Source organism: Periplaneta americana, chromosome 12 (genome assembly GCF_040183065.1).
Source record: "Periplaneta americana isolate PAMFEO1 chromosome 12, P.americana_PAMFEO1_priV1, whole genome shotgun sequence".
NCBI classification, from domain to species: domain Eukaryota; kingdom Metazoa; phylum Arthropoda; class Insecta; order Blattodea; family Blattidae; genus Periplaneta; species Periplaneta americana.
Window position 1 is genome coordinate 44,151,046 of NC_091128.1, and position 27,668 is coordinate 44,178,713.

Genomic DNA, 27,668 nt, shown 5'->3' on the forward strand with positions numbered 1-27,668 from the left:
ATGCATCTACAAAATTAATATAGACAGTTCTGACATATAGCAGGCATTCCGAATATTCAACAAAACTGCAACATTTATGGGATCACAAAACAGCTGTTTACAATGAACTTGAAAATCAACGGCGTAACTTTATTGATATAGCAGGCGAGACCCAACAATTTGGCTAGAATTCTGATACACCACAAACCACAAGTAAGACTATAAAAATGTAGTTCATACAATATTTAATATTTAGAAGAATTGTTCAATCATTTTGTCATTATTAATAACCGTAAAAATTGCCGAACACTGCAGCCATATTTTCATTTATTGTCTTGTTTTTATCGCCAACACGCACTAGTTTATAAAGCATCAACAATTAACGTTTGGTACGACCGCGAACATAATTCCATCGACATACACTTATATTGTAACATTAATTTACATTGAAAATCGGCATTAGCACAAACACGTGTACTGTGTGGTAGGCCTCCGGTTGCCAGTTAATTACAGTGTTGCCGACGTATGGCTCCGGCTTGCAACTGAAGTAAGCTCTGAATCATCCCATATCGTACCTTTTTTTTTGCTGTTATTTATACTCGCTTTAACATCTTTGATCATATCGCAAATTAATCTTTTGGGTGAAATCCGAAGGCCTGTGTACTATTGTTGAGACTGGTTCTATTGTTGTGAACTAGATGGCGACTGTAGATGTATTACTGTTTGTTATGGATATGGTTTTGGTGATGAATGAAGCCGATGATATTCAGGGATGTTGTGGCCCGAATTTCCTGGAATTTGTCTTATGGTTGAGGGAAAACCCTGAAAAATCTCAACCAGGAAATTCAACCCGACCGGGAACCCGGGCCCTCTGAGTAAGAGACCAGCATGCTGCCCCTTACACCACAGAGGTGGTCATTTTGTACAATTTATCGAATGATAATTAAAAAAAAAAAACATGATAAAAGGGAATGTGTGGCAGATCAATGACTAGTAGGGTTACTGTAACTTAATTATTAGTTTATTACTGTACTACATATGTTGATAGGTTGTTGACAGTAACACATATAAATGACACTCGGGAGGAAATTAAACGCAGAATAAATATGGGAAATGCTTCTTATTATTCGGTTGAGAAGCTTTTGTCATCCAGTCTGCTGTCAAAAAATCTGAAAGTTAGAATTTATAAAACAGTTATATTACCGGTTGTTCTGTATGGTTGTGAAACTTGGACTCTCACTTTGAGAGAGGAAATTATTTGGGGCTAAGAGGGATGAAGTTACAGGAGAATGGAGGAAGTTACACAACGCAGAAGTGCACGCATTGTATTGTTCACCTGACATAATTAGGAATATTAAATCCAGACGTTTGAGATGGGCAGGCCATGTACTGCCCGTGTCTCACGTCCTGAACCGAGAGTTCCCTAGTGCTTATAACCACGCCTCTTAGGTCTGCTCGGAACGTCACGGGAGGTGCAACGTGGCGGCACGGCAGCATATTACATGCTCTGAAAACATTATCCTACGCCATCGCAGGGATCTTTACTAGTTATAATACTGGATACTCTAATCGTGGTTACCACTATCGCTATTATCTCTGATGGCGATTTCCTAAAATGTAAGTACACACTAGGCTACTCTTCGTTCCGTTTGGACAACTGCTGAATTACCATAGAGCAGCATTTTTCAAAGTATGTTCTGGGGCTCCGTGAGCCTTACATGATTTTACTTGGTTATTTAACGACATTGTATCAAATACTAGGTTATTTTGCATCGATGGGATTGATGATAGCGAAATGGTATTTGGCGAGATGAAGTCGGGGATTCGCCAAAGATTACCTGACATTCGCCTTAAGGTTGGGGAAAACCTCGGGGGAAAAAACCCAACCAGTTAATCAGCCCAAGCGGGAATCGGACCCGCGCCCGAGTGCAACTCTGGATCGATAGGCAAACGCCTTAGCCGACTGGACTGCTCCGGTGGCTATTTTATACTTAGTGGATATTATAAAAATATATAAATGTTACGGAAATATGAATCAATAATAACATGAAACCACCGATAATAATAATAATAATAATAATAATAATAATAATAATAATAATAATAATAATAATAATAATAATCCAAGAATATGCGTAATAATAATATGTTTAATGAACATCTAAAACGGATAATACCCATAATATTTATCACTTTCATCACTGGATTCTCTGCGCATCTGTTCACTAAAACAAAATATCGAAAAGACAAAATGCAGAACTACAATAGAAATGAGACTACAACTTTCCGCCATAAAACCAGATTGCAGGCTTAAAAAGCAAATACATTCGTCCCACTGAACAGAATTATTGAGATACTAGCTTTCACTTGTCTGTTAATTTAAACACTAATAAAATATTACAGAGATTCCGCAGTTACACTTTAGATTAAAAGAGGTTTCGCGGTGGAAAAAGTTTGAGAAACACTGCCATTGAGGAAGAGTTTACGGATGTGTACACGTGATAACCGTAATCGCGATTAGGTCTATAATGTCTTGTAGAGACTGTAGTCTACAACTGGTATTAGTGTTTAGTTACAGGAATTGATGGGGACATAATCTGTTGCGTGAGGGGACAGCCTATACATTCGCTTGTCAACGGCTGATCTTGCTCCATAGCTGACGAAAGGAATCCTGAAAAGGCCGATGTGTTGAACGTAGGGTAGTAGGCACATGCGGTACGCAGCTCCTCCTACCCTGTCCCTCTGCGTCTCGCCCCGCAAAGAAACAGCTCAGGAAGTGAGGCACGGGCAGTAGAACGTATGGGCGAATTCAGAAATGTATATAGAGTATTAGTTGGGAGGCCGGAGGGAATAAGACCTTTGGGGAGGCCGAGACGTAGATTGGAGGACAATATAAAAATGAATTTGAGGGAGGTGGGCTATGATAGAGACTGGATTAATCTTGCTCAGGATAGGTACCGATGTTGGGCTTTTGTGAGGGCAGCAATGAACCTCCGGGTTCTTAAAAGCCGTAAGTAAGTAAGTAAGTAAGTAAGTAAGTAAGTAAGTAAGTAAGTAAGTAAGTAAGTAAGTAAGATAGGTTGTTGGTTAGGTTAGGGTGTTTAATTTATCACAAAACTAAAAATATAGATATCCTAATGTAGGTAGTCAGAAATAGTAATGATTAATTTAAAATAAAATATACACGATGAATATTAACTATAGGGACAAACTTCAGGAATCCTAAATTCCAACTTTCAGTCGGCCTGGGTAGCGTAATCAGTATAGCGCTGGTTTTCTGTGCTTTAGGTTGCGGGTTCGATCCCGGCACAGGTCAATGGCATTTAAGTGTGCTTAAATGCGACAGGCTCATGTCAGTAGATTTACTGGCATGTAAAAGAACTCCTGCGGGACAAATTATTATTATTATTATTATTATTGTTATTATTATTATTATTATTATTGTTGTTGTTATTATTACTATTATTATTATTTTACTATTATTATTATTTTATTATTATTGTTGTTATTATTGTTGTTATTATTATTATTATTATTATTGTTATTATTATTATTATTATTATTATTATTATTATTATTATTATTATTACTCGTATATCTTCCTCTGTCTGTCAGCAATTTAACACAAACTCGCTGGGTTGTACCCGAATAAGCATTCTCTTACATTACAAGACAGATAACAACCCCTTCCTTTTTCCTCACCATTTGTAAGTACAACAGTGAGCGACACAATAGCCACAATAGGTGCTGATCAGCTACTGTGAAGTAAACTATGGAAATGTGATTGGTGAATGAAAGACACTAACTTAAAGACAGAATGTCTTCATTTTGTGTAGACTATGCATGTGTATCCTTGTAAAATGTGAATTGTATGGAAGTTTCTTTTAATCCTAGAATTTTGCATTAAATAAGAATCTTATATTAGTGACATTCTTTAAAAAAAAAAATCTAATTTTTATTTTATAGAGCCTAAGTAAAGGAGTTTAAGAACCTATTTTAGGCGTTTCATTTTGGAGATGCCGATAAGCTTAATGTTTTACAATGTCAATTTTTTTATTTTCCAGCTTTGCTTATCTTAATATTAAGATAAGCAAAGGTGGAAAATAAAAAAAATTGCTATTTTAGGCGCCTAAAATGCAACTTTTTAGGGCCTAAAATTCCGCTCTCTAGTAATGAGTACGGTGACTCCGAATTTTGTTATGGTAATGCGGGGGACACCGTCCTGTTTAAAGTTGAAGTCAGCACTATCTTCTTCCAGTTGAGGGAGGAGTCATTATTGCAACTTGTCGCTGGATTGGTAGGAGACACGTCAGAACCAATCTGCTAGTGCATTAATTTATAACATGAGAATGTCGCATGTCATGTGATGTTTTGGGGCGGTAGTTACAACTTAAAATAGGAGATATAATACTGTAGTTGTGCGGCTCGATTATTTTCTACAGTCAAAGAATGCCATACTGCGCATGCACAGAGCCATAAGCTTTGGTTCACATAACGACAATATATGCGATTCGCTTTTCTATTTAAATATTACATAACTATGCAGGGGGAATTAAAATTATGGCTTGTCATGAACCGCGCTACAGATCTCGAAATATTTTCGCTTGTTCAACAATAATTGTCGGCATTTCCCTCACTACACATACTCGATAATCCCAGCGGAATTTCAACAAATATTCTGGCGTCGTAAGTACCTCAACTGTCCTGGAGCATAAAAATCAGACGTTAGTGGATATACAGAGTGTCTTAAAAATATTAACATTTATATGGGTATACTGATTTACACTTATGTACACTAACTTTAGCTTGGATGTTCTTGTGGAATTTCTGCAGTTACATCCGTTATTTTTTTCTCGCAGGTCTTTAACATTAATGGCTTGGTTGCGTAATGCGGTATTTCAGTATATCTCACAACCAAAATTCGCAGGAAGTAAGTTCCGATTAACATGCTGGCAATTGTAATTTATGATTGCTTACTTACTTACTTACTGGCTTTTAAGGAACCCGGAGGTTCATTGCCGCCCTCACATAAGCCCGCCATAGCTCTCTATCCTGAGCAAGATCAATCCAGACTCTATTATCATAGCCCACCTCCCTCAAATCCATTTTAATATTATCTTCACATCCACATCCGGCCTCTCGAAAGGACTTTTCCCCTCCGGCCTCCCAACTAACACTCTATATGCATCTCTGGATTGGCCCATACGTGCTACATACCCTGCCCATCTTAAAGGTCTGAATTTAATGTTCCTAATTATGTCAGTTGAAGAATACAATGCGTGCAGTTCTGTGTTGTGTAACTTTCTCCATTCTCTTGTAACTTAATCCCTCTTAGCCCCAAATATTTTCCTAAGAACCTTATTCTCAAACACCCTTAATCTCTGTTCCTTTCTCAAAGTGAGAGTCCAAGTTTCACAACCATACAGAACAACTGGTAATGTAAGTGTTCTATTTCTAACTTTCAGATTTTTTGACAGCAGACTGGATGATAAAAGTTTCTCAACCGAATAATAACAGGCATTTCCCATATTCTGTGTTTAATTTCCTCCCGAGTATCATTTATATTTGTTACTGTTGCCCCCAGGTATTTAAAATTTTCCACCTCTTCAAAGGATAAATCTTCAATTTTTATATTTCAATTTCGTACAATATTCTCGTCACAAGACATAATCATATACTTTGTCTTTTTGGGATTTACTTCCAAACCTATCTCTTTACTTGCTTCAAGTAAAATTCCCGTTTTTTCCCTAATCGTTTGTGGATTTTCTCCTGACATATTCACGTCATCCGCATAGACAAGAAGCTAATGTAACCCGTTCAATTCCAAACCCTCTCTGTTATCCTGGACTTTCCGAATGGCATAGTCTAGAGCGAAGTTAAAAAGTAAAGGTGATAGTGCATCTCCTTGCTTTAGCCCACAGTGAATTGGAAACGCATCTGACAGAAACTGACCTATACGGACTCTGCTGTACGTTTCACTGAGACATATTTTAATAAATCGAACTAATTTCTTGGGAATACCGATTTCAATAAGAATAATTTGTGATTGTTTACTAGCATTAATACGTGCGAATTTGTCTTCAAGAGATAGGGTCTGTACAATCTGCGTATGATAGGGCCGCATCTCATGATCCTTCCTTTACATTTCCCATACAGTTGACCTGGAGAGACCAGATTCTGCACTGTATCGTCTTGTTGATTTACTTGAATAGGTAAGAAAGCCCCTAATACAGAAAATATGTTTTCAAGGGATCGGCCTGTATGTGGTCGACTGCTGTTCGCTTTGTAATTGACAGCAACTGAGCCAGTTCCGACGAACTTCTTATAAATGCTGTAAATCAGTGCTCCGCAACCGGTGTGCCTCCACAAGGTGAAAGGTGGGACGTGAACTTTTACCTATTATTGTAAGAAACCAATAAAATTAAATTCCTCTCTCTGCTGACACAATTAACCGCCCAGTTAGTGACATGGCCAATGACATCCAAGACATCATGAAGGAGGAAATAAATAGCAGTCAGAAGTTCTCACTTCAGATCGACGAGTCCAGCGATATTAGCGGTCATGCACAACTTCTTTCCTACATTCGGTACATTGATGTATGTATGTATTTGTTCACACTGCAATGGGTATATACCCGGTGGCAGTGGTAACTAATTACGCTCAATAATGACAATAATAAACTTATTAAATTAAAAATACAGTTAATAATAATACCAATAATTAATAGAAATAATTAATACTAAGAATAATTAATAATAATAATAATAATAATAATAATAATAATAATAATAATAATAATAATAATAATAATAATAATAGGGAATATCCTAAATTAAATGAAGCACGATCACTTAAAATAACATTTAAAATAAATCTAATTTGTATCTTAAATCTAAGTTCGAACTAAAACCCACGAGTATGATATGTTCATATCTGCACAAGTACCTTTCCACATTACACTCATTTCGCTGTCGACTCACTCACTGCACTGGAACTACGACACATTTCACTGATTGTATCCTGATTTCACTAACACTTCAAAAACATTTCACTGTTCAAATACTTTGCACTGCCACTATAAACTATAAAGCTTCCCTGACAGGAACACGTTTCACTGACACAACACACTTCACTGACACAACATAATTCTTCACTGATACAACACTTCAATAACACAATATCATTTACATCCTTTACATACTGTGTATAATTACCGTCTATTAGTAAAGTCCTTAAGGGGACGTAATTGCATTTTTTTTTTGTGCAGAGAAATGCCCGAGCGAGCAGGGTGAAGAAATATTTTGCACAACTAATGAATATCTCGTCCATAATGAATTAACATGGAAGGATTGCTTTAGCGTTTTACAGATGGAGCCGCTTCTATGAAAGGTTTCGTGGCTTAAAGTACGTGAAGTATTATCACAACATACGGAGCGACCATTGTCTCATTCATCGAGAAGTCATTGTTGCTAAGTCTTTGTCATCTCCTCTGAACACGAAGTAGTAAAGGTTAATATGTTATTGTCATTTTCAACTACATATAGGCCTATGTGTGAACTGGGCTTCTCGACGTTAACTGAAATTAAAACATTAAAGAGAGAGAGACTCAAATTCACCGATGAAGAAATTAGGCTTGCAATGCCAACAATTCCGCCGCGGATCAGCCACCTGTGTGCAGCTAAGCAGGCCCAAGTATCACATTGAAAGTATGAGTAGAGTTATTTACTTTAATATTGGTAATAGAAATGTGAACTCTCTACAGTGAATTAAAGTTCATAAATTGTAAATAAATGGAAAAGTCTATTCGTTTAATAATAATAATAATAATAATAATAATAATAATAATAATAATAATAATAGTAAATTTGATTACATTACGTAATTATATTAAGAGAGTCACATCATATATTTTTCAGGGGATTAACATTTTGGTGTGCCGTGTTGAATCTAAGCCTGTCTAGAATGTACTGTGAGTAAAGAAAAGGTTATAGAACACTGTTGTAAATAATTTATCTAGATCCTAGAAGGTGGATCACTGTTGAAGTAGGCTTTATATTTTTTACGAAAGATCGTGGGGAACTGAAACACCATTTATGCTGCAGTCTTTTGTCTTTACTCCGAAGTCTAAGCTGAATCTTGTAGCCATTTTTACAATAAAGATGAAAACAAATTCATTGTGACTATGGAAATACCATGGCCTAACTTATTTTGAAGAAATGAAAACATGTTGCCCCCAAGGTCCTGTGTATAATCACATCGGTCTTATATGTTGTTTATAACAGAGAGCTGACCTTGAAACAGAAGAAACGTGGCTACTCAGCCCTCGATAATTTACACACTGCGATTTCAAGGTGTGAGAATTCCTTCACAAACTATTTCCCGACTTATTCCTACGAGGTGGAACGATTCCATAAGATTAGTTCTAACCACTGCTCACTATCGTGATCAACTTTGGGGCGATCTTAGAATCCTTTGTTGCTTTATGATAGTGTTGTTATAAATGAAACAGATGGATTTTTAGCTAAGTTACATGACTTCCAGTTTAATTTTCTCTTGAATTTATTTGAAGACCTGTAGTCTTTCACAGATTTAATATATTATATTTTACAATCTAAGTATTTAGATGTCATATATTGCTTAAGAAAAATTCGTACTTTAATGGGAAAAAAAACCTCTACAGCTATGTGATGATTCACCGAAGAAAAGACGGAAGCAAGACATTGTGTTAACAATACAACACAAATATAAGATGGTTTCATATGAAATATATGACACAGTAACAATACAGCTTTATTTCACTCCCAGAATTATCTTTTTTTAGAGCTTCTGGATTGTTATAAATTTTCAAAGTTTTCCAAAAAATTCCATAACAATAATTTTTCCAGTGAGAAGATTAACTTCATATGGAGATGAAATTATTGGTGATCATCAGTGTGGTTTTAGGCGTAATAGATCAACTATTGACCAGATATTTTGTATTCGACAGATAATGGAGAAAAAATGGGTATAAGGGTACAGTACATCAGTTACTCATAGATTTCAAAAAGGCATATGACTCGGTTAAGAGAGAAGTTTTATATAATATTCTTATTGAATTTGGTATTCCCAAGAAACTAGTTCGATTAATTAAAATGTGTCTTAGTGAAACGTACAGCAGAGTCCGTATAGGTCAGTTTCTGTCAGATGCGTTTCCAATTCACTGTTAGCTAAAGCAAGGAGATGCACTACCACCTTTACTTTTTAACTTTGCTCTGGAGAATGCCATTAGGAAAGTTCAGGATAACTGACAGGGTTTGGAATTGAATGAGTTACATCAGCTTCTTGCCTATGCGGATGACGTGAATATGTTAGGAGAAAATCCACAAACGATTAGGGAAAAAAAAGGGAATTTTTCTTGAAGCAAGTAAAGAGATAGGTTTGGAAGTAAATCCCGAAAAGACAAAGTATATGATTATGTCTCGTGACGAGAATAAGGTAAAGTACCCAAATAAGAGACACTTTTTCTTAACTGCTTATAAATGATGATGGGAATAGACATTTTTAATCTGAATGAGTGGAATACATACAGCATTTCGTCTATTTTTAGAATTGATAATACAAATTTTAGTCAGTTTTTATTGTTACTTTAAATTATGTAAAAAAAAAAAGTAAAACTGGGAAATACTGATGTTTTGGAAAGGAGTTCCAAATAAGAAATACGTGTGTTATTTAAGTTTATTTTTGAACATGGACAAAAATTATCATTTGGCTGAAAATTGAAGCAATATATAATATTGTGAAATCACGTAGATACTTTAATAAATTCAGGAACATTTTAAAATTGAAGGGGTCAGTGCAACAGTGGTCTAACTCCTCTCAACAGAAATTCTGCTGTTTATTTGGCATTTTTCCAAGTGAAATTAAGATGGTTTACGAAAAGAACACAAAGTCGGTCAAATCGGACGTGAATGTACTAATCTTATTTCGGCTACTATTACTAACGTTAATATTTTGCTAGAGAAAGAAAAATGATAGAATATTAAATTTCGATCTCCATATTTTAATTTTAAGTTTATTGCACTTATTTTTCCGACCTCTTTGATTGACACAATTCGTATTTCGGTGTACTGAGCAAGTTTGACAAATGAAAGGTTCATCAGTGCTGCAGTCTTCGTGTGCCCAACGACGACATTTTGAACACTGAATCTATTTCTCCTCCCTGGGCCTTGGTGTCCTCTGAAAAAAATTCATTGTAAAACAAGCACTCTTCATCATCATAATCTTCTCCATATTCTGAGTCACTAGAGTTAATTAATTTCATTTCCACATCGGAGTCTTCATCACTGGACGAACTCAAGCAGTGCTTCTTGGACTGAGTTTTTCTGTGATTTTTGTTGTTTTTCGCACAACTTCTTGCGAGCTCCATCTTTTATTTGTTTTTTCTTATCTAAACTCTCTCTCATATGTTTCTGATTAGAATTGATATTATGATAGCACCTTTTCCTGCCCTGGATGACTTTATATGCGACTACTCACAGGTTGAAGCTTACAGCTCTTGAGGTGGTGGTTATTGCTGTGCTGCTGCTGATGCTTCTGTAGGTCTAACTGTGGTATAACCAAAGTCACCGTTTCTGGCGCGTGAAATAAGTAATGGGAACGTTGAGAGCGAATAACTTATCTTTGCCACAGCCTGTGAGCATTAAAGCTGACAACTATGATTGGCAGATTGCTTATGTCACATCTGTTTAGAAGGTGGTACCATTCTCAGCCGAAGTGGCAACAGATGCCACTGACTGGTCAGTGTACTCAAGGACACACCCCAGAAACGCTAAGTGCGAGTGTCTTGCCTTTGACGCAGTCAGTGGGCAACAAGACTGACAACTGTGATTGGCAGATTGCTTACGTGACGTGTTGGGTGGCACCAGTCTCGGCTACACTGGCAACAAGTGCTCACTGACTGGCTTTTTACTCAAGAACACGGTCCACAAACGCTGGCACTGGCTTTAGTGGTGATATTTACACAGGCCCAACGAAGTTTTCGAAACTAGAAATCACAATTAAATTTAATAGTTTTAATAATTGCACAAGATTTTTATTTGAAATGTATAGAGAATATTTTACGAATTAAGCACTTATGTTTTGATCTTTATGTAAGATAAATATTGTCGTACTAGCCAATTTTAATTGACTTTACCTATTGATAATATTGTCACCTCAATGAATAATTAATTTTAGTCATTAATAATGATAACTTAATCATTTCAATTAGTAATTTTTGTAATGAATAATTGAGGACATAGATAATATTAATAATTAGACAAACTGACACGACTGGAAGTATTAACGCTTTTCGTAAACTCTCCAAAGTGAGCATCATAATAATACCAAATAAGGGTTCTATATAAGAGATACTGTCTCTTAATAGGACGCCTAGGTATCTCTTATTAGGGAACGGAGTAAATAAAAATTAAATAGCTAGACAAAGTCCTAAATTATTATCTCCTTATTAGCAATCTACCTTATTATTTGCAACATTTTGCCAGCAATTTTATAAAATTAATAATAAATTTGTTGCAGCTTACATTAACTGCTGTTTTCTTCCTCTACAAAAACCAGTAAAAAGTTCAAAGTGTGAAAAATTACTTTGTTTGCTCTCAGGTTCGTTGCTTACTTTCAACTGAGGTTTGACAAAGAACACGATGCTTTAGAAGCACAAACATAGATTTACCATAGTTGTCGAGAGATGGAAAATTACACCGGAAAAGGTAAGAATGTATCTCTTATTAGGGCCCTGTCTCTTATTTGGGTACTTCACCTTATTATACGAAATGGAAATATAAAAATTGAAAATTTATCTTTTGAGAGGTGGAAAAGTTCAAATATCTTGGAGCAATAGTAACAAATATAAATTATACTCGGGAGGAAATTAAACACAGAATAAATATGGGGAATGCCTATTATTATTCGGTTGAGAAGCTTTTGTCATCCAGTCTGCTGTCAAAAAAATGAAAGTTAGAGTTTATAAAACAGTTATATTATCGGTTGTTCTTTATGGCTGTGAAACTTGGACTCTCACTTTGAAAGAGGAACATAGGTTAAGGGTGTTTGAGAATAAGGTGCTTAGAAAAATATTTGGGACTAAGAGGGATGAAGTTACAGGAGAATGGAAAAAGTTACACAACACAGAACTGCACGCATTGTATTCTTCACCTGACATAATTAGGAACATTAAATCCAGACGTTTGAGACGGCCAGGACATGTAGCACGTATGGGCGTATCCAGAAATGCATATAGAGTGTTAGTTGGGAGGCCGGAGGGAAAAAGACCTTTAGGGAGGCCGAGACGTAGATGGGAGGATAGTATTAAAATGGATTTCAGGGAGGTAGGATATGATGGTAGAGACTGGATTAATCTTGCTCAGGATAGGGACCACTGGCGGGCTAATGTGAGGGCGGCAATGAACCTCCGGGTTCCTTAAAAGCCAGTAAGTAAGTAAGTGAGAGAAAGTACACGACAATTTTTTCTGACTTCATGTAACTGAAAAGTGAACTCAAGGGATTTTATCACTCACAGCATTTGAAGAGTGGGTGATATTGACTAGTTATTAATTTCGAATGGCCTCGACGGCGTTAACAAGAAGTTAATAAATTTTGTGAAATGAAGACCTATTTTTCCAAAGGGATTAGGCACCAATATTTCGTATTTAATTTTATTCAACGTAATGGAGGTACATCCATATGAGAATATACTAAATGGGCTCTGTCTTAGTTCAACTGTAAGAGATTCATTCGTGCGCCGAAAGATGGTGTTAGAGGTATCTCAACATGCATTTGGCACTGTTTTTTTTTAATTAACATCTTAGAAGCTTATTTCAGACGCATAACCCCTTCAGAAAGGTAGGTTTTCAATTGAGACAGGGAGATCAAAAACCCTCTAATTCCAATTCTTGACAAAATTGAGTTATGGGCTGGATGATGCTTTTAGTTTGTCCCGCATGCGTGGAAGGCAAGAATACACTAATATCGACTTTCATCTGCATTCTGGGGGCTGTTTTAAAACTCGTGGAAGTGAGAACTCCACTTACTCCATGGAATAAGAGAGTTTTTATATTCCAAGCTTAATTTCCCGGTAGGTGGCAACACTATCGCTCAACCAGCTAAGTGAAGTGATACGATACGATATTCAGAATGTCACAAAAATCTATGAAATCCATGTAAGTAAGACTATTAAAGACACAACATCGAGTCGATTAACTTCCAGAAACCCAATACAGATGCATCATTCCCCAGTCAACTAAAGTACAATTCAGCATTGCCATTAAAAGAAGAAAGCAAAAGGACTTGCAAAATTTAATGCAGTTTATTTCTGAGGAAAGTAGGATGAATTACCAAACTCTGTTTGCGGACAGTAATAATCTAGAATCTAGATGCACAGGAAGAACATGAGCGTGAGAGAAAAAAAACAGAATCTTTAACATGAATGAGACTGTGTTAACATTTTAATATTGTTCGTGGTTTTATTTGTGTATTTTGATATGCTTTATGGTAATTTGTGATTTTCTGTCTGATATATTTGAAATTTAAAAAAAAAAAATAGCAATGTTAATCTTAATAATAAACTTCCATTTTCTCGTATATTCCAATGTTTCATAGGGCTCATATTTATTCTCTTTTCTTAATTCATACACTGTGGAAGTCAGAAAAACACAACTCCAGCAGTGTTTATTTCAAATTGTAACGTAAGATAAAGTAAAAATTTAGGTTTTGAAGTATTTAATTAATAAAGAATGTAATTTTTTACAATATTAATAGATAAATGTATAATATTTAAAGTTAGTAAGAGAAATAATAAGTTTTTTCTCTCTCCTGTAAAATTGGTTTATTGGAGTTAGGAAGTTTTTGATTTCCTTGTCTTAATTATTTTTTGACCATTCCTTCAACTCTACATTATCAGTAGAGTATTCGTTTTCGGCTTTGAAATATACGAAATCATTAAAAAAAAATTGAGAGCGAGAACCTCTCTGCATTAGCAATAACATCAATGAAAATGTTCTCTCTTTAGGGCCTGTATAAAACTGGCAACCCTACAATGACGTGATATTTAGTCTTGGCACAGGGGGTCTTCTCAAACACATACGAAGCTTCTTTTTGTGCACAATGCTTGAAACACGTGTACTATTGTGAACATTAGTTCAGTACCACTACAACACTCTAAACGCCTATATTTTAAGAACTTTTTGAATATTTGGCTGTACTATTTTGGGTCGATATTTATCTCTAGTTCCAAATAAGGACAGTAACACGAATATTGCATAATATTTATTTCAATATACAGATACAGTAAATTATAAAGCAAAATCGCTCATGCTGAGACTCGTGTGAAGTAGGCGAGCTCGTCTAGAGCCACCGAATAGTTGGACAGAGTGATTGGTCCGGTCACAGTTTCTTGCCGCAGTTCGTCCCTCCACTGTCCCTTGGGCAGATAGATGTCACGACTAGTGGCGCCCTGGTCCAGTATGGGGGCGACCAGGATGTCCTCTCCTAGCAAGAACTCTGTGAATGACAAATGAATATGCAATTTCGAACCGTTTTATGTCCATTTCTTAAACTATTTTCATTATTATGAATCAAGTCCTAAATCAATTAAATATCATTAGTGGTATAAAGTTAATAAAAGTCGTAACATTGTTATTTTTTATAAATAAAAAGTATTTTTTTTTTTGTAATCTGATTCATTTCTTAATTCTTAAAAAATACAAATATACCTGAACATTTTTCCATAATACGAACAGGGGACAAATTATTTGAGGAAAACCGATTACCCATGTCAAATCCCTTTCTACAGTATTTTTATTTCTACAGATTATAATACTAATTTCTTTTTAACTCCTTTATAAAATAGTATCCAAGAATAGAGAACACTCTGATAAGGTCTGAATAAACGCTCTACTTGGCTTTGACGGAAACTTAACATGAATCTTTGACATGGAATGTTGTTTTATTTATTTTACTAGGTTATTTTACGACGCTTTATCAACATCTTAGGTTACTTAGCGTCTGAATGGGATGAAGGTGATAATGCCGGTGATATGAGTCCGGGGTCCAGCAACGAAAGTTACCCAGCATTTGCTGGTATTGGGTTGAGGGAAACACGCTAAGCGTGCATCAGTGGCGGCATGTAATTTTTTAAAAAGGATTGTAATAAATTCAATGTATTTATAATGCGTTATCTCGTTTCAGAGTTTACAATTATGCTAGATTTCCTGTCGATAGTTTCTTTGAGATTTCTTTGAACTTAATCTGCTTTAGATTTTCGAAAACTTTCCTCCTATCATCACTTACGGAAACATAAATTTATATAATTTAATTAATGAACCTTGAAAGTCACTATTAATTTCAATTCAAAATGAACACAACGAGTGATGTCCTTAATTTAACAGTAGGCCTATATAAATAAATAATGAATATATAGTTCGTAATGATGAATTTACCCGAAAGTTTGTGCATTCCATAATTCTTAATATGGGCTTTGTTGAAATGTGGTTTAATATTGAAATGACGAGTAGAAATAAATCGGATGGGATACAGTAAACAAGCAATTCTTTCGTCTTCAACAACAAAATGATCATATTCCCATTTCCTTTGGAAGTAGTATTTCTTCACGGGTTTAGATTTTGCCATGTTCCAGTTCTCTTTAAACTGCAGTACGCGTATTATGTATTTATTTATTTATTTATTTATAATTATACATTTATTTATTTGGCTGGAGTGCGTTACAATGTTGAATGACAGCATTGACATCCGGTCATATAGCTATCACTCACTTATCAACGTACAATTTATTTATCGTCCTATTACTAGTAAAACCAGTTAAGACCAGTAATACTAATTTTGTAAAAAACAGGAACTAAAACTTTATTAATTCACGAATAATCATAATAAATTCTTCAAATAAAGTAGTTGATTTGCTGCCTGCATGCAACATTTCGGACTTATTTCATTTTAGTAGAATACAGAGCACGGAAAGACATGTCGGGGACTGTACTTAATTTATTTTACACAAAAAGTGGATTTAACCGGCTTTACTAGTAATAGGACGATATATACATAGGTAGACCTTCTTACATTATATGCACAAATACATTTTTAAATTTATTTTACATGTCTTTTAATTTATTTATTTCCCTCATTCATTTTTCTCTTACTTTCTAAAGGTATGTTTGTAAGGATTTTATTATCTGTTCATTTGTAATTCTTCATAGCATATTGTATACCTGCTGCCGCGAGAATGAATGTTGATGCAGCCGAGCGTAACTAGAACGTCATGACCGCACTGGTAGAAAAGGTGGGTGGAGTAAGAAAGGGGAGTAAAGCAGTCGCTCTGAGGAGCTACAGTTCTGCAGGCCTGGTATAGACCAACCATTTGGAGTTTATTATTTCCACTGTTTGTTAGCTCATTCTGGATGAATACATTGCTTTTGTACAAGTGGAACTAACCTGAATTCGTTGCCAGTGCTGTCTCGTCGGTTGGATCCACCCACCAGATTGGAGGGTTGACAGGAGAGCCGTCTACAGTTGCTTTCGCAGCCAGTTCAATGATCTTGTCAGCATACTGAGCGTGCAAGTCGGTGAATTTCTTACATATATCAATGGTCTGAAAGTGGGAAAATGGTTCGTGTAATATTATTGTAATCGGATTAAAATATCACTTGTAGATATCACTACAATACTGCAATAGATTTGAAGAAAAGGAAGATTTCGTTGAATTAATTTTTTAAGGCCTATACTATTTTGTTGTTTTCTAATGCCAGGCGTTTGACAATAAAGTCATTTGACCTCTTGCTCTCCAATATTTTTCACAGATATTATCATGGTCAGCCACTGAAGCACAGATTTTGAGGTGTTCCGAATCCATTGCTTGGTTTGAGTTGCACAATGGGCAGTTAGGGGACTGATATATTCCAATTCTATGCAGGTGTTTGGCCAAACAATCATGGCCTGTTGCCAATCTAAATGCAGCTACAGGCGATTTTCTTGGTAAATCGGGAATTAACTGTGGATTATGATGCAGAGAGTTCCATTTTTTCCCCTTGAGATTGCGTTATAAAATTTTGTTTGTTGAAGTCTAATTATGTAGATTTAATAAATCTTTTCACAGAGTAATACGTAGATTTAGTAACAGATCTGTAAGTAGCAGTGCTGCCCTTCTTTGCTAAAGCATCCGCATTCTCGTTTCCCAGGATTCCACAATGGGATGGTATCCATTGGAATACAATTGTTTTATTGAGTGATATTAATTGAGAGAGCATTTTAGTTATTTCTGCTGTTTGAGATGAAGGTGTGTGTTTAGAGACTATTGATAGAATAGCTGCTTTGGAGTCTGACAATATAACTGCAATCTTAAATTTATTGATGTGGCATAGAAGATTCCTGAGTCTTTCACTTATTGCAATGATTTCTCCATCAAAACTTGTTGTTCCATATCCAAGAGATCTATAAAGTGAGAAGAGACAGCACGTAACACCTGCACCGGCACCTTGTTCTCTGGAGATCAAGGATCCGTCAATGTATAAATGAAGCCAGTTTTGTGGAGGGTACCTAATATTAATTGTCTCTAAAGACAATTGTTTCATTATTTCAGTGCTTACTTCTGATTTCAGTATTTCTTTTGTTAAATTTAGATTATACTCTATATTTAATAGAGTTAAAGGATTTGGTTTAATTTGTAAGTTTTCTTTTAAATTCGGGATGTTGATTTTCTGGAGGCCTATAATATGAATGACAAGAAAACATGCATTAAGGAGATATTGTACCATAACACCGTACATATATCCGGAGTTAAGATAACATTAGGTAATGTAAAGATCATTTCCGAGACAGCACATCAATCGAAAAGGACATGCAAAAAGAGTCGTATAACTTCAAGCATTAATGATATATTAACGGAATGAGAGAGCAGTCATTGCTACAAATAAGAGAGAATAACAAAATTCAACGAGTTGTCTAATGCTTTGATGAAAAAGTTTGGCAAATCCGATCAGTCTGAGAGATGACATTCACTTGAAGGCGTGAGGTTTGAAGAATCTTCAGGTGTAATGCAATGCTCAATATGTATCTTAAGAACAGCATTAGCCCACTATATTGGCACTAGCCATAAAGAAACAAAATATCACTGTTTTTCACCACATCTGTAGTTATATGTGCTTTCCGAAATGTTCAGAGATCTACATCTTAATAAAATTTAGCAATGCATCAGTATTAATAAATTACGTTGAAATGATTTTGAACATAGTAGTTCTACGAAACTGGACTGAAATTAGTAAATATTTTGAAGTTGTCTATTTCCTTTTAACATCTATAATTTTACGTGCTCCCCAGAGATTTATAAGGGCCAAATTTATGTTTCAAATTAATTTCAACATATTAAGTATTCGAAATTGGACTCACATTATACAAATAAGTGATTCTCTAATACCACAGTCTAGTATATACAGTCACGAAGCTTGAGTTGTTGAGGGTAGTGGAAACAATAGACTGTGCCGGTACTATTTCGAATTGTCTGTGATAAGGAGGTAGTAGCGATCCTAGTGGTTAACAACTATCTGTGGATGCATATCCCTACGTATTAAGCTTCGTGACTGTACATACTAGACTGTGCTAATACTATAAATTCAATCTAATATTCATACTCACCTCTTCATCGAAGTCCCAAGGCACGTAGGAGTACTGCAATGAAGGCATGAAGACATTGGCCTGCAGCCAACGAATGAAGAGCTCCTTTGTCACTATATCTCCATAACCGTTACCTCCGATCATGTCTGGCAGCACAAGAGGGTATCCTACCATGTTCATCTCCAGCAGTGTTGTAACCAGGGTCTTAAGACCATTGTCCCAATTCCACTTGGTGTCCTTGTCAAGCATGCGCACAAATATGGGCAAGTCTTGGCTACGCTGACCCACGCGCACCTCTACCATCGGACCGAACTGCGACACTGTATCCACATAGCGGGTGGTGTAGATGCTTGGGTTCTGTATATCAGTGGAGTTGAGTACCGGCAGCTGCGGCAGCCAGCTCGTCTCACCAGCGTCGAATTTGAGCGAATCTATCCCATTCTCCTCTTGCATCTGCTTCAGACGGTTCACGTACCACTCGACTGCCTCAGGATTGGTGAAGTCGATAGCGCTGGCAGCTCCATTCCACCAAGTACTGTTGACATTTCCGTCAAGATTCTTGACAAAGTATCCTTTCTCCAACGCCTCCGAATGCCAGGGTTCGCAGTCCAGATTGATGAATGGGTGCACCCACAAAGTCACCCTGAAGCCCATTGCTTTGAGAGTGTCTGTGAGGTTTTTCATGTTGGGGAACTTACTCTCTCTAAAGGTCAGTGCCCCGTAGCAAACCTCCCAGTCATCATCGATCTCCAGCTGACTGTTGTTAAAGCCATTTTCCACAATCTCTTTAGCGAAGGTCAGAACTACACTCTCATTAACATTAGCCTTGTAACGTGCCCATGTGGACCAGATGGGATGTCTAATCATGCGTTCATCAGGGTATCCAGTCGGTTTCCCCAGCACTGTCTGAATAGCGTGTTCGTGGGCTTCCCGTGCATCAGCATACGTACAGATTGAATAGTTGAGGAATGGGATGGTGGTGGGTGGATAAGGTGCAGCGTTCTTGGCTTTGAAGCACAGGGATTTGTTGCCGTTGTTTAGGTCGATGAAGAGGGGCACGCCATCATCCACATGGAAGTATACTCCATCTGAGTTGAGCCAGTAAGGCTCAGCGATGCCTTGATTGTCTTGTTGCTTTGTCACATACGAGTAATCCACGAATGTAGCTTCCTCTAGCGGCCAGTACTGATAGAATTGTTCTCCACCTCCGAACCAGTGGGCGTTTCCTAAGTCGAAGCAGTGTTCAAGAACATCTGAAGCCGTCTCAGCAGTCTGGGACATATGAGTGCAGGATCCGTCTCGTGCAATGCTCAGATGTGTGCTTGACGTAACACCCAAGTCTCCGGTTAAGACAGGGATTTCATCTGGAGTGAAAAAGAGATTTGAACCTTTAATGCTGTTTTAAATGATGCTGTGATAGATTGCTTTCCGGAAGAGTTCTATATTATGGACTCATTTAGTGTTCTGTTCATGCCTGTAAGACATTGTATAATTGTCTCTAGATCATTAACAATTGTGGGGTATACTTTTCATACATTGTAAATTGTCTCTAGATCAATAACAGTTGTGGGGTATACTTTTCATACATTGCATAGTTTGCTCTTCTAGATCAATAACAGTTGTGTAGTATATCTTTCATACATTGTATAATTGTCTCTAGATCAATAATAATTGTGGGGTATACTTTTCATACATTGTATAATTGTCTCTAGATCAGTAACAGTTCTGGGGTATACTTTTCATACATTGTATAGTTGCTTCTAGGTCAATAACAGTTGTGTAGTATACTTTTCATACATTGTATAATTGTCTCTAGATCAATAATAGTTGTGGGTTATACTTTTCATACATTGTATAATTGTCTCTAGATCAGTAACAGTTGAGGGGTATACTTTTCATACATTGTATAGTTGCTGCTAGGTCAATAACAGAGTTGTGTAGTATACTTTTCGTACATTGTATAATTGTCTCTAGATCAATAATAGTTGTGGGTTATACTTTTCATACATTGTATAATTGTCTCTAGATCAGTAACAGTTGTGGGGTATACTTTTCATGCATTGTGTACGTAGTTGCTTCTAGGTCAATAACAGTTGTGTAGTATACTTTTCATACATTGTATAGTTGCTTCTAGGTCAATAACAGTTGTGTAGTATACTTTTCATACATTGTATAATTGTCTCTAAATCAATAATAGTTGTGGGTTATACTTTTCATACATTGTATAATTGTCTCTAGATCAGTAACAGTTGAGGGGTATACTTTTCATACATTGTATAGTTGCTTCTAGGTCAATAACAGAGTTGTGTAGTATACTTTTCGTACATTGTATAATTGTCTCTAGATCAATAATAGTTGTGGGTTATACTTTTCATACATTGTATAATTGTCTCTAGATCAGTAACAGTTGTGGGGTATACTTTTCATGCATTGTGTACGTAGTTGCTTCTAGGTCAATAACAGTTGTGTAGTATACTTTTCATACATTGTATAGTTGCTTCTAGGTCAATAACAGTTGTGTAGTATACTTTTCATACATTGTATAATTGTCTCTAAATCAATAATAGTTGTGGGTTATACTTTTCATACATTGTATAATTGTCGCTAGATTAGTAACAGTTGTGGGGTATACTTTTCATACATTGTATACGTAGTTGCTTCTAGGTCAATAACAGTTGTGTAGTATACTTTTCGTACATTGTATAATTGTCTTTAGATCAATAATATAACAGTGAACTGAAGAGCTCAAATCAAATTTTTTATTCGCGAGCTCGACGTTGGCATCTCCTGAGCCTGTTACAGTCGCCATTTGAAATGTAACTCAACGAACATATTGTAATGATAAAATTCTACCCGCTTTAAACTGTACAGAATTTGAAATTATTAAAACGGCGAACGGACATGCTTTTCTTTTTCATTATCTGTAACGCCATGTTCATTTTATTTTTTAATTTCAGTTATTGTATTCTATAGATCTCACATTACAGTAGAAACTTAAGATGTGGAACAAGTCAAGAATTATATAATATCTTAGCGAACTGAGGTTTCGTAAGAAAATCGTACTGTCGACATATATATATATATATATATATATATATATATATATATATATATATATATATATAGATTTATTCGATATAAATTCGAATATTTGATCCCAGCTTTTGGCTTTGAATTTCACTACAGTTTTTGTAACGTGAATGATTTAAAAATGATTCAGAATATGCCATTCATAGGGTTTTTGGTAGTATTTAATTAAGTAACATGCCTTTAGATCAGTCACTCAGTTCAGAGGTTATTTTTATTTCAAGTTTTGTAATTCTCTGTGTAAGACAACTTTTATCTCGGACAACGCTAAATAATACCAGCAGAGGTATAAGACATGATGCTAGCAACGGGATGCCTCGATAGCTGGGAGTGTTGAAGCTGAAGCAACTCAAGGAGTAATATTTTTATACTTATCAACTGTTAATCTGAAGCATATCTTCTGTTGAATCTTCTGAAACCATACAGTAGTCAAAGTTTGGATCCTCACAATATTTCAACATGAGTTTCTCTAGGGCCAGAAGAATGGCAGAATGTACTTTTGAAATAATTTACAGCAAATTTAGAATATTATTCAAAGTCATGGAAACTAATGCACAGACTACCGATGGCATAGTAAAATAATTTTTTGTTGCTTCCGCATTCTATACGGGTCGCCCGTCTCCCGCCAAACGGTGACCGTATTTGCTGCAAAATAAAACTCGTAATACTGAAATAAGAGACTTATCTTATTGTAGTAATTGCTGAAAATGGTGACTTTGGGCATTTGAACATACTTAGTATCACTTCAGCACATTCCCGGACACTTTCTGTAGTTCATTTTCACTTATATGATGCACTTCACGGATTTTGTACTATTTTAACTTCAACAATTTAATCGCGTGTTGAAATGAGTTTTTGACACCCTCACTTCCTGGGCTAATCTTCGCAAAGATTTCTGAGGGCTTCGTTCTAAGCGAAAATCTATTTCATCTAATGTTCCCTCAGTTAAGACCCGTTTATTCACTCGACGCTCCTTAGAGTGAACAGAGCCTGTCTCGTTAAATTTCCTTACGAGTCTGTATATTATTTTCTTATTTGGCACAGGACCATAGGGGAGACGACGCGTCGAGAAATATAGAAATGCGTTGTTCTATGCTGTGCATCACAACACAGACGCGCTGAATAACTTGAGAGGCGTGGGAATCTGCCGTACTAGCGAGAAGCATTACGCGGACTCGCATCATTCCCGCCACCAACCAGTTTTCATGGTAGTGGGGGACATCTTGGCTCGAACGCTCTGTAGTAAGAACTTTACTAATATCGACTGCTAAATCTTTATTAAGCACTTAATAAGGCAATGGACATAGTTGTAGAATTAAAATAATTTTTGACGTGAATATTTACCGGCTCCACTGTCAGGAAAGACAGCAAAAAGTGAATCTATCTGACATTCTCTAGAACTTTACTAAAAAGATTAGTGCTGTTGATCGATCAAAATGTTTAATCGATTAAATATTTGAATTTATTATTATTTATTTATTATGAGGCTTATAATTTATTGTGTCACTTTCTCCGGGAATTTTTGAGACAGACATAAATAACAAAAAGTATGAAGACTCACCTAGTTAATACTGCTTCATCCATGATTTTAAACATGTGAGTGCTTCACATACTCCGAATTAAGTGCCGCTCTACGTTTAGTAACAATGTTTTCTACATCACTAAACTCGAAAAAACGTTTTTTCTGTCAAGCACTTCTCCACGATCATTCAATTTGAATCAAAACGTTTCACCGAGTTTACCTCTCAAATTCTCATATGACATAATGGAGTTTACACTTTTCACAAACTACAGAAAACTGATTTTTTCTTTATCAAACTAAACACACACCCTTCATATACAAACTCAGTACAGAAACTGCAAAAGTACAGCTGTCGAAACAGAAGACTGGCCCCTATTATAATCGAATTACCAGATTTTACAAAGAGAAGAAGGTACGCTCTCACTTGCACACAGTGTAGACATGGCTGTATTATAAGGGATGAGGGGAACGAATCCCAGAAAAGTATGTATTTCAAATTCTAGGAAGATGAGCTGACAAAAAGATGGAAGTTTTCTTGGAAAACCATAAAACTTAATAAGGGTTTCGCATTATGTTTCAACTTTCAATAGAGGTAGACTCGGTCACTGTCCTCATATCTCCATCCCTTTCTGAAGTTTTTGTTCAAAGATTTTCCCTACGCTACCTGGTTTACAGTTAGAAAATAACAGTACTAATGTGCTTTTAAGTAAGCAATTTCCGAGAGAGAAATAATGACGGAATTTTTAGTATAAGTTTGTATTAACAAAATAATAATTAATATCAACTACAACCGATTAATTTTAATCGACTCGATTATTCGATTAAATATTTTTGATCGATTAATCTTACAACAGAAACTGATTGATTAATGGATTAAATTAATCGATTAAATCCCACAACAATGGAATATATCTTTAGTGACTTCGCAGTGTTTCTCACAAACTCTTCGCTGAGGGCAAGTAACTCACCTCTCTTTATTGTGATGGAACGATGGCCTAGGAAGCCCGGAGTGATATCCACGGAGACATGTGGAATACTTCGAGGAAGCACATCTGTCACGGTCATCAAGATCAGTAAGCATAGAGCTGCAAGCAACAAGAGAATACATTTCTGGTTGTCAGGCGATATTGGTAACGTAATGTGTGTCTGAGTTTCTTATTTTAGATTAAATATATTACATAAATAAAGCTCGGACGTTCTGACCTTCTGTATTGTACATGTAGTTAGGGACAGGAGTTTGTATAACAAACGCGCATTGGACTCGGAGCGGGGATACAGTCGGGTCTACTGAATATGTGGTCACTACCTAAAACACCTTATTGATATCATCCTAGGTTTAGTAAAATAAACACTATCTTAAATAAGTGAGTTTAATACTGATTTCTTTTCGTTAAGTTTATTTCAGTGTATGGCGGTTATATTACCAAAAATGTCTTATCAGGTCTATCAGGAAAGAGAATTTGTACAATAATATTTACAATAAATCTCTCTGTTTGGTCCGTCGTTTCATTCAATGAAACCCACATATTATAAGCGGATTCCAATCAACTGAGGCCGAGAAAACTTTTAGCCTTGCTTCTTTCGGGAGAAAAGTAAAGCTGTGAGACCTGTGTGACAGATTTACGTCACGTAAATAACTCTGTCCCTGATAGAACATTTCAGACAACATGTAATGACAATTTCTTGCTATGTTTAAGTTCATACTGCATAATTTCTGCAGTTAAAAACGTCGATAAATAAAACTCTACCCACCACTATACTTTCCACAAATGGAATATTGACAACTTAATTAATTGGATACTTAACAGTAGAAAGGTGAAATGTGTCAAATTTATGAACAATATTTTAGTAATAAATAACTTTCGCCATTGAAAATTTTTAAGAATTATATTCTTTAGAATTTAATTGATAGTACTTATGACAACTTTTCACCAGTCTTTATCAAGAGTTTGATGATATTACTAAAATTATCACTCTGAGAGACAAAGGAACTTCAATGTTTATGAAAGGTGTTAAGTCTCATAAACATTTCGTAGGTACTATGATCCATTTATTATTCACAAATCTGTTAATTTCTGCAAATACTTCCATTAAAGTGGTTTTGCAGACTGGAAGCAAATCACCCTCACCACTTGGAACTGAATATCGCCAACTTTCATCATGATTATCATACGTTGTATGTTGACGTCGTTGTGGACTTATTGGTATGACAGTAAATAGATCCAACAGAAATGTTGATAGTGTTGAATAATCTTAGTCATGTAACTTAGAAAATAAAGCTATTTTCTACTCTGGTGTCAGTTGACTGCATTTTATTCTGCATTTTCATGCCATTTACAATAAAGAAAAACGTGCTATTTTAATGATATTTCCCCCAATTTCTGGACTTTTAGTACTAGATATTGAAAAGATTAAAACAAACCAAATGTCTCATCTAGGGGTAAAACATTATGTTTCTATGTAATTAATAGTCCTACATTAGCTATGTATTAAGTTGTTTATAAGATTTACCTACGATGATCTTCTTGTTTTTAGAAAACACCATGGAATATAATCAATAATGCGTTTGCCGTAACTTCACTATTAACACGACAAATAAATAACGGAAGAAATCCAAACGAATGGCACATTGTATCTTTTTTATGAGAGGACCTTGCTAATTTTGCACCACTGCCTTCTCTTGATGGTCTTAATAACACTCTACAATCTTCTGTTGACAAATTGCAACATTCTAGTGAAATATAACATTTCTTTGTAAATTTTGGCACTTACTTAGAATCCTATTCGAAGTAATTTGTGATATTGTACAATACTTACCTATCTGCAATTTTATATTCCGCTTCATTCTGCAGCTAAGATAATTGCAACTTGAGTTATGAAGAAATCTACTATTTAACATTTATTTCGGCTGTATTTATATAATGAAATGCTCTTCCGTATCTCACATTATCGAAGTGTTGTGGGAGTTTTATGTTCTATCTCAAGTGGTACGCACTCTTTGATTGTGATAACTCGATGTAGAAGAGGTGATTTTTATGGGAAATGCAAGAAGAAGAAGCCGATTTTTATAAATCAAGCCTCAATAGACGTATTATCTGGAATGGTGCGTGTAACATTGAGTGTGATGCGATGGTGTTATTGTGTACATTAGTAGTTGAATATCACATGTTCTATTGATGATCAGATAAAGGTAATAAAAATTCAGGTCGTATCATAATGTGCAAGGTAAATCACGTGCGAAGTAAAACAGAAATTCGTGGTAGAATTAGCAATCTATTACTAATCACATTATTTACTTCTTGCACGCTTTGACTTCGTGACAACGCTGCTTTTCCAACTATTCCATTATTTTACAGGAAGTGAAATAATGTGAACATTGTAATGCGTATGAATGCATAGCTTCAACTCTCTAGAGAGCTGAAAGTTGTCATTTGTGAATTTGAGAATTGCAAGAGATACCAAATCACAGAAGAGATCCTGTGTCTATTTATTTATTTATTTGTTTATTTGTTTCTTTCTTTATTTATTTAACCTGGTAGGGATAAGACCATCTGGCCTTCTCTTCCCCTCTACCAGGGGATTACAACTAAAATACTAAGAATACAATTATAATTATAATTACAATTAATATTAAATTTACAAATACAATAAAAACCAAAGTACTAAAATATTAACTGATTAATAAAGGCTAGACAGTTTATTGTAAAAGTTAAGAAGAGAGAAAATTTTTTTTTATTCAATGAGTAAAAATTAAACCTACTCTACGCAGTAAGAAAATGCTTAATAAGTTTGCGTTTGAACGCCGCTAAATTCCGACAGTCTCTGATGTCATTGGGTAGGGTATTCCACAAGCGCGATAGCGAGATTGTGTATGATGATGAATACGATGATGTTTTATGTGTTGGTATGGCTAGTATGCGGCTATTTTGCGTGCGTGTGAAGAGATTATGATATGATGACAGGTAACTGAAAGGGGAGGCAAGATAGGTGGGTTTAGAGGTGTGAAGGACTTGGAAAAGGAGAACAAGACAATGAAAATTTCTACGTTCGTTAAGCCGCAGCCAGTTTAGAGTTTGGAGTTTATATAGGGAGTAACTAAAAGTTACGTCAGAACTTCTGGGAAACTTTCCTCAGATCAAAAGAATGAAAATATGTTACAGGAGCATAGATTCGGGATCGCTTAATTTCATTGTTAGAGCTCCTTTTTTACAACCTCGATGGACGGAGATACAAAGCGTTATTGAAGAACAACTTGGCCTGAATAATTTTGAGGGAAAAATTGTTCCGGGACCGGGTATGGAATCCGGGACCTTTGGTTAAACGAACTGAGCTACCCAGGAACTCTGCCAGATACCGACCCAATTTTTCCCTCTATATTCACAGACCTTAAAATGGGCTGACAACGTCAAGCAACCAACATTGAGTGCAC

General features: G+C 35.7%; 1 protein-coding gene across 1 annotated transcript; it reads right to left on the reverse strand.

The window, feature by feature from the left end:
• Nucleotides 1-14,262: 14,262 nt before the first annotated feature.
• On the reverse strand, nt 14,263-26,203 carry LOC138710357 (myogenesis-regulating glycosidase-like). The gene is made up of 5 exons (XM_069841193.1): nt 26,057-26,203; nt 24,208-24,324; nt 18,652-19,994; nt 16,456-16,612; nt 14,263-14,511 (listed from the first exon to the last, which is right to left on the reverse strand). The coding sequence occupies exons 1-5, from the start codon at nt 26,136-26,138 to the stop codon at nt 14,321-14,323; spliced, it is 1,890 nt and encodes a 629-aa protein (XP_069697294.1). The 5' UTR covers nt 26,139-26,203; the 3' UTR covers nt 14,263-14,320.
• Nucleotides 26,204-27,668: the final 1,465 nt, after the last annotated feature.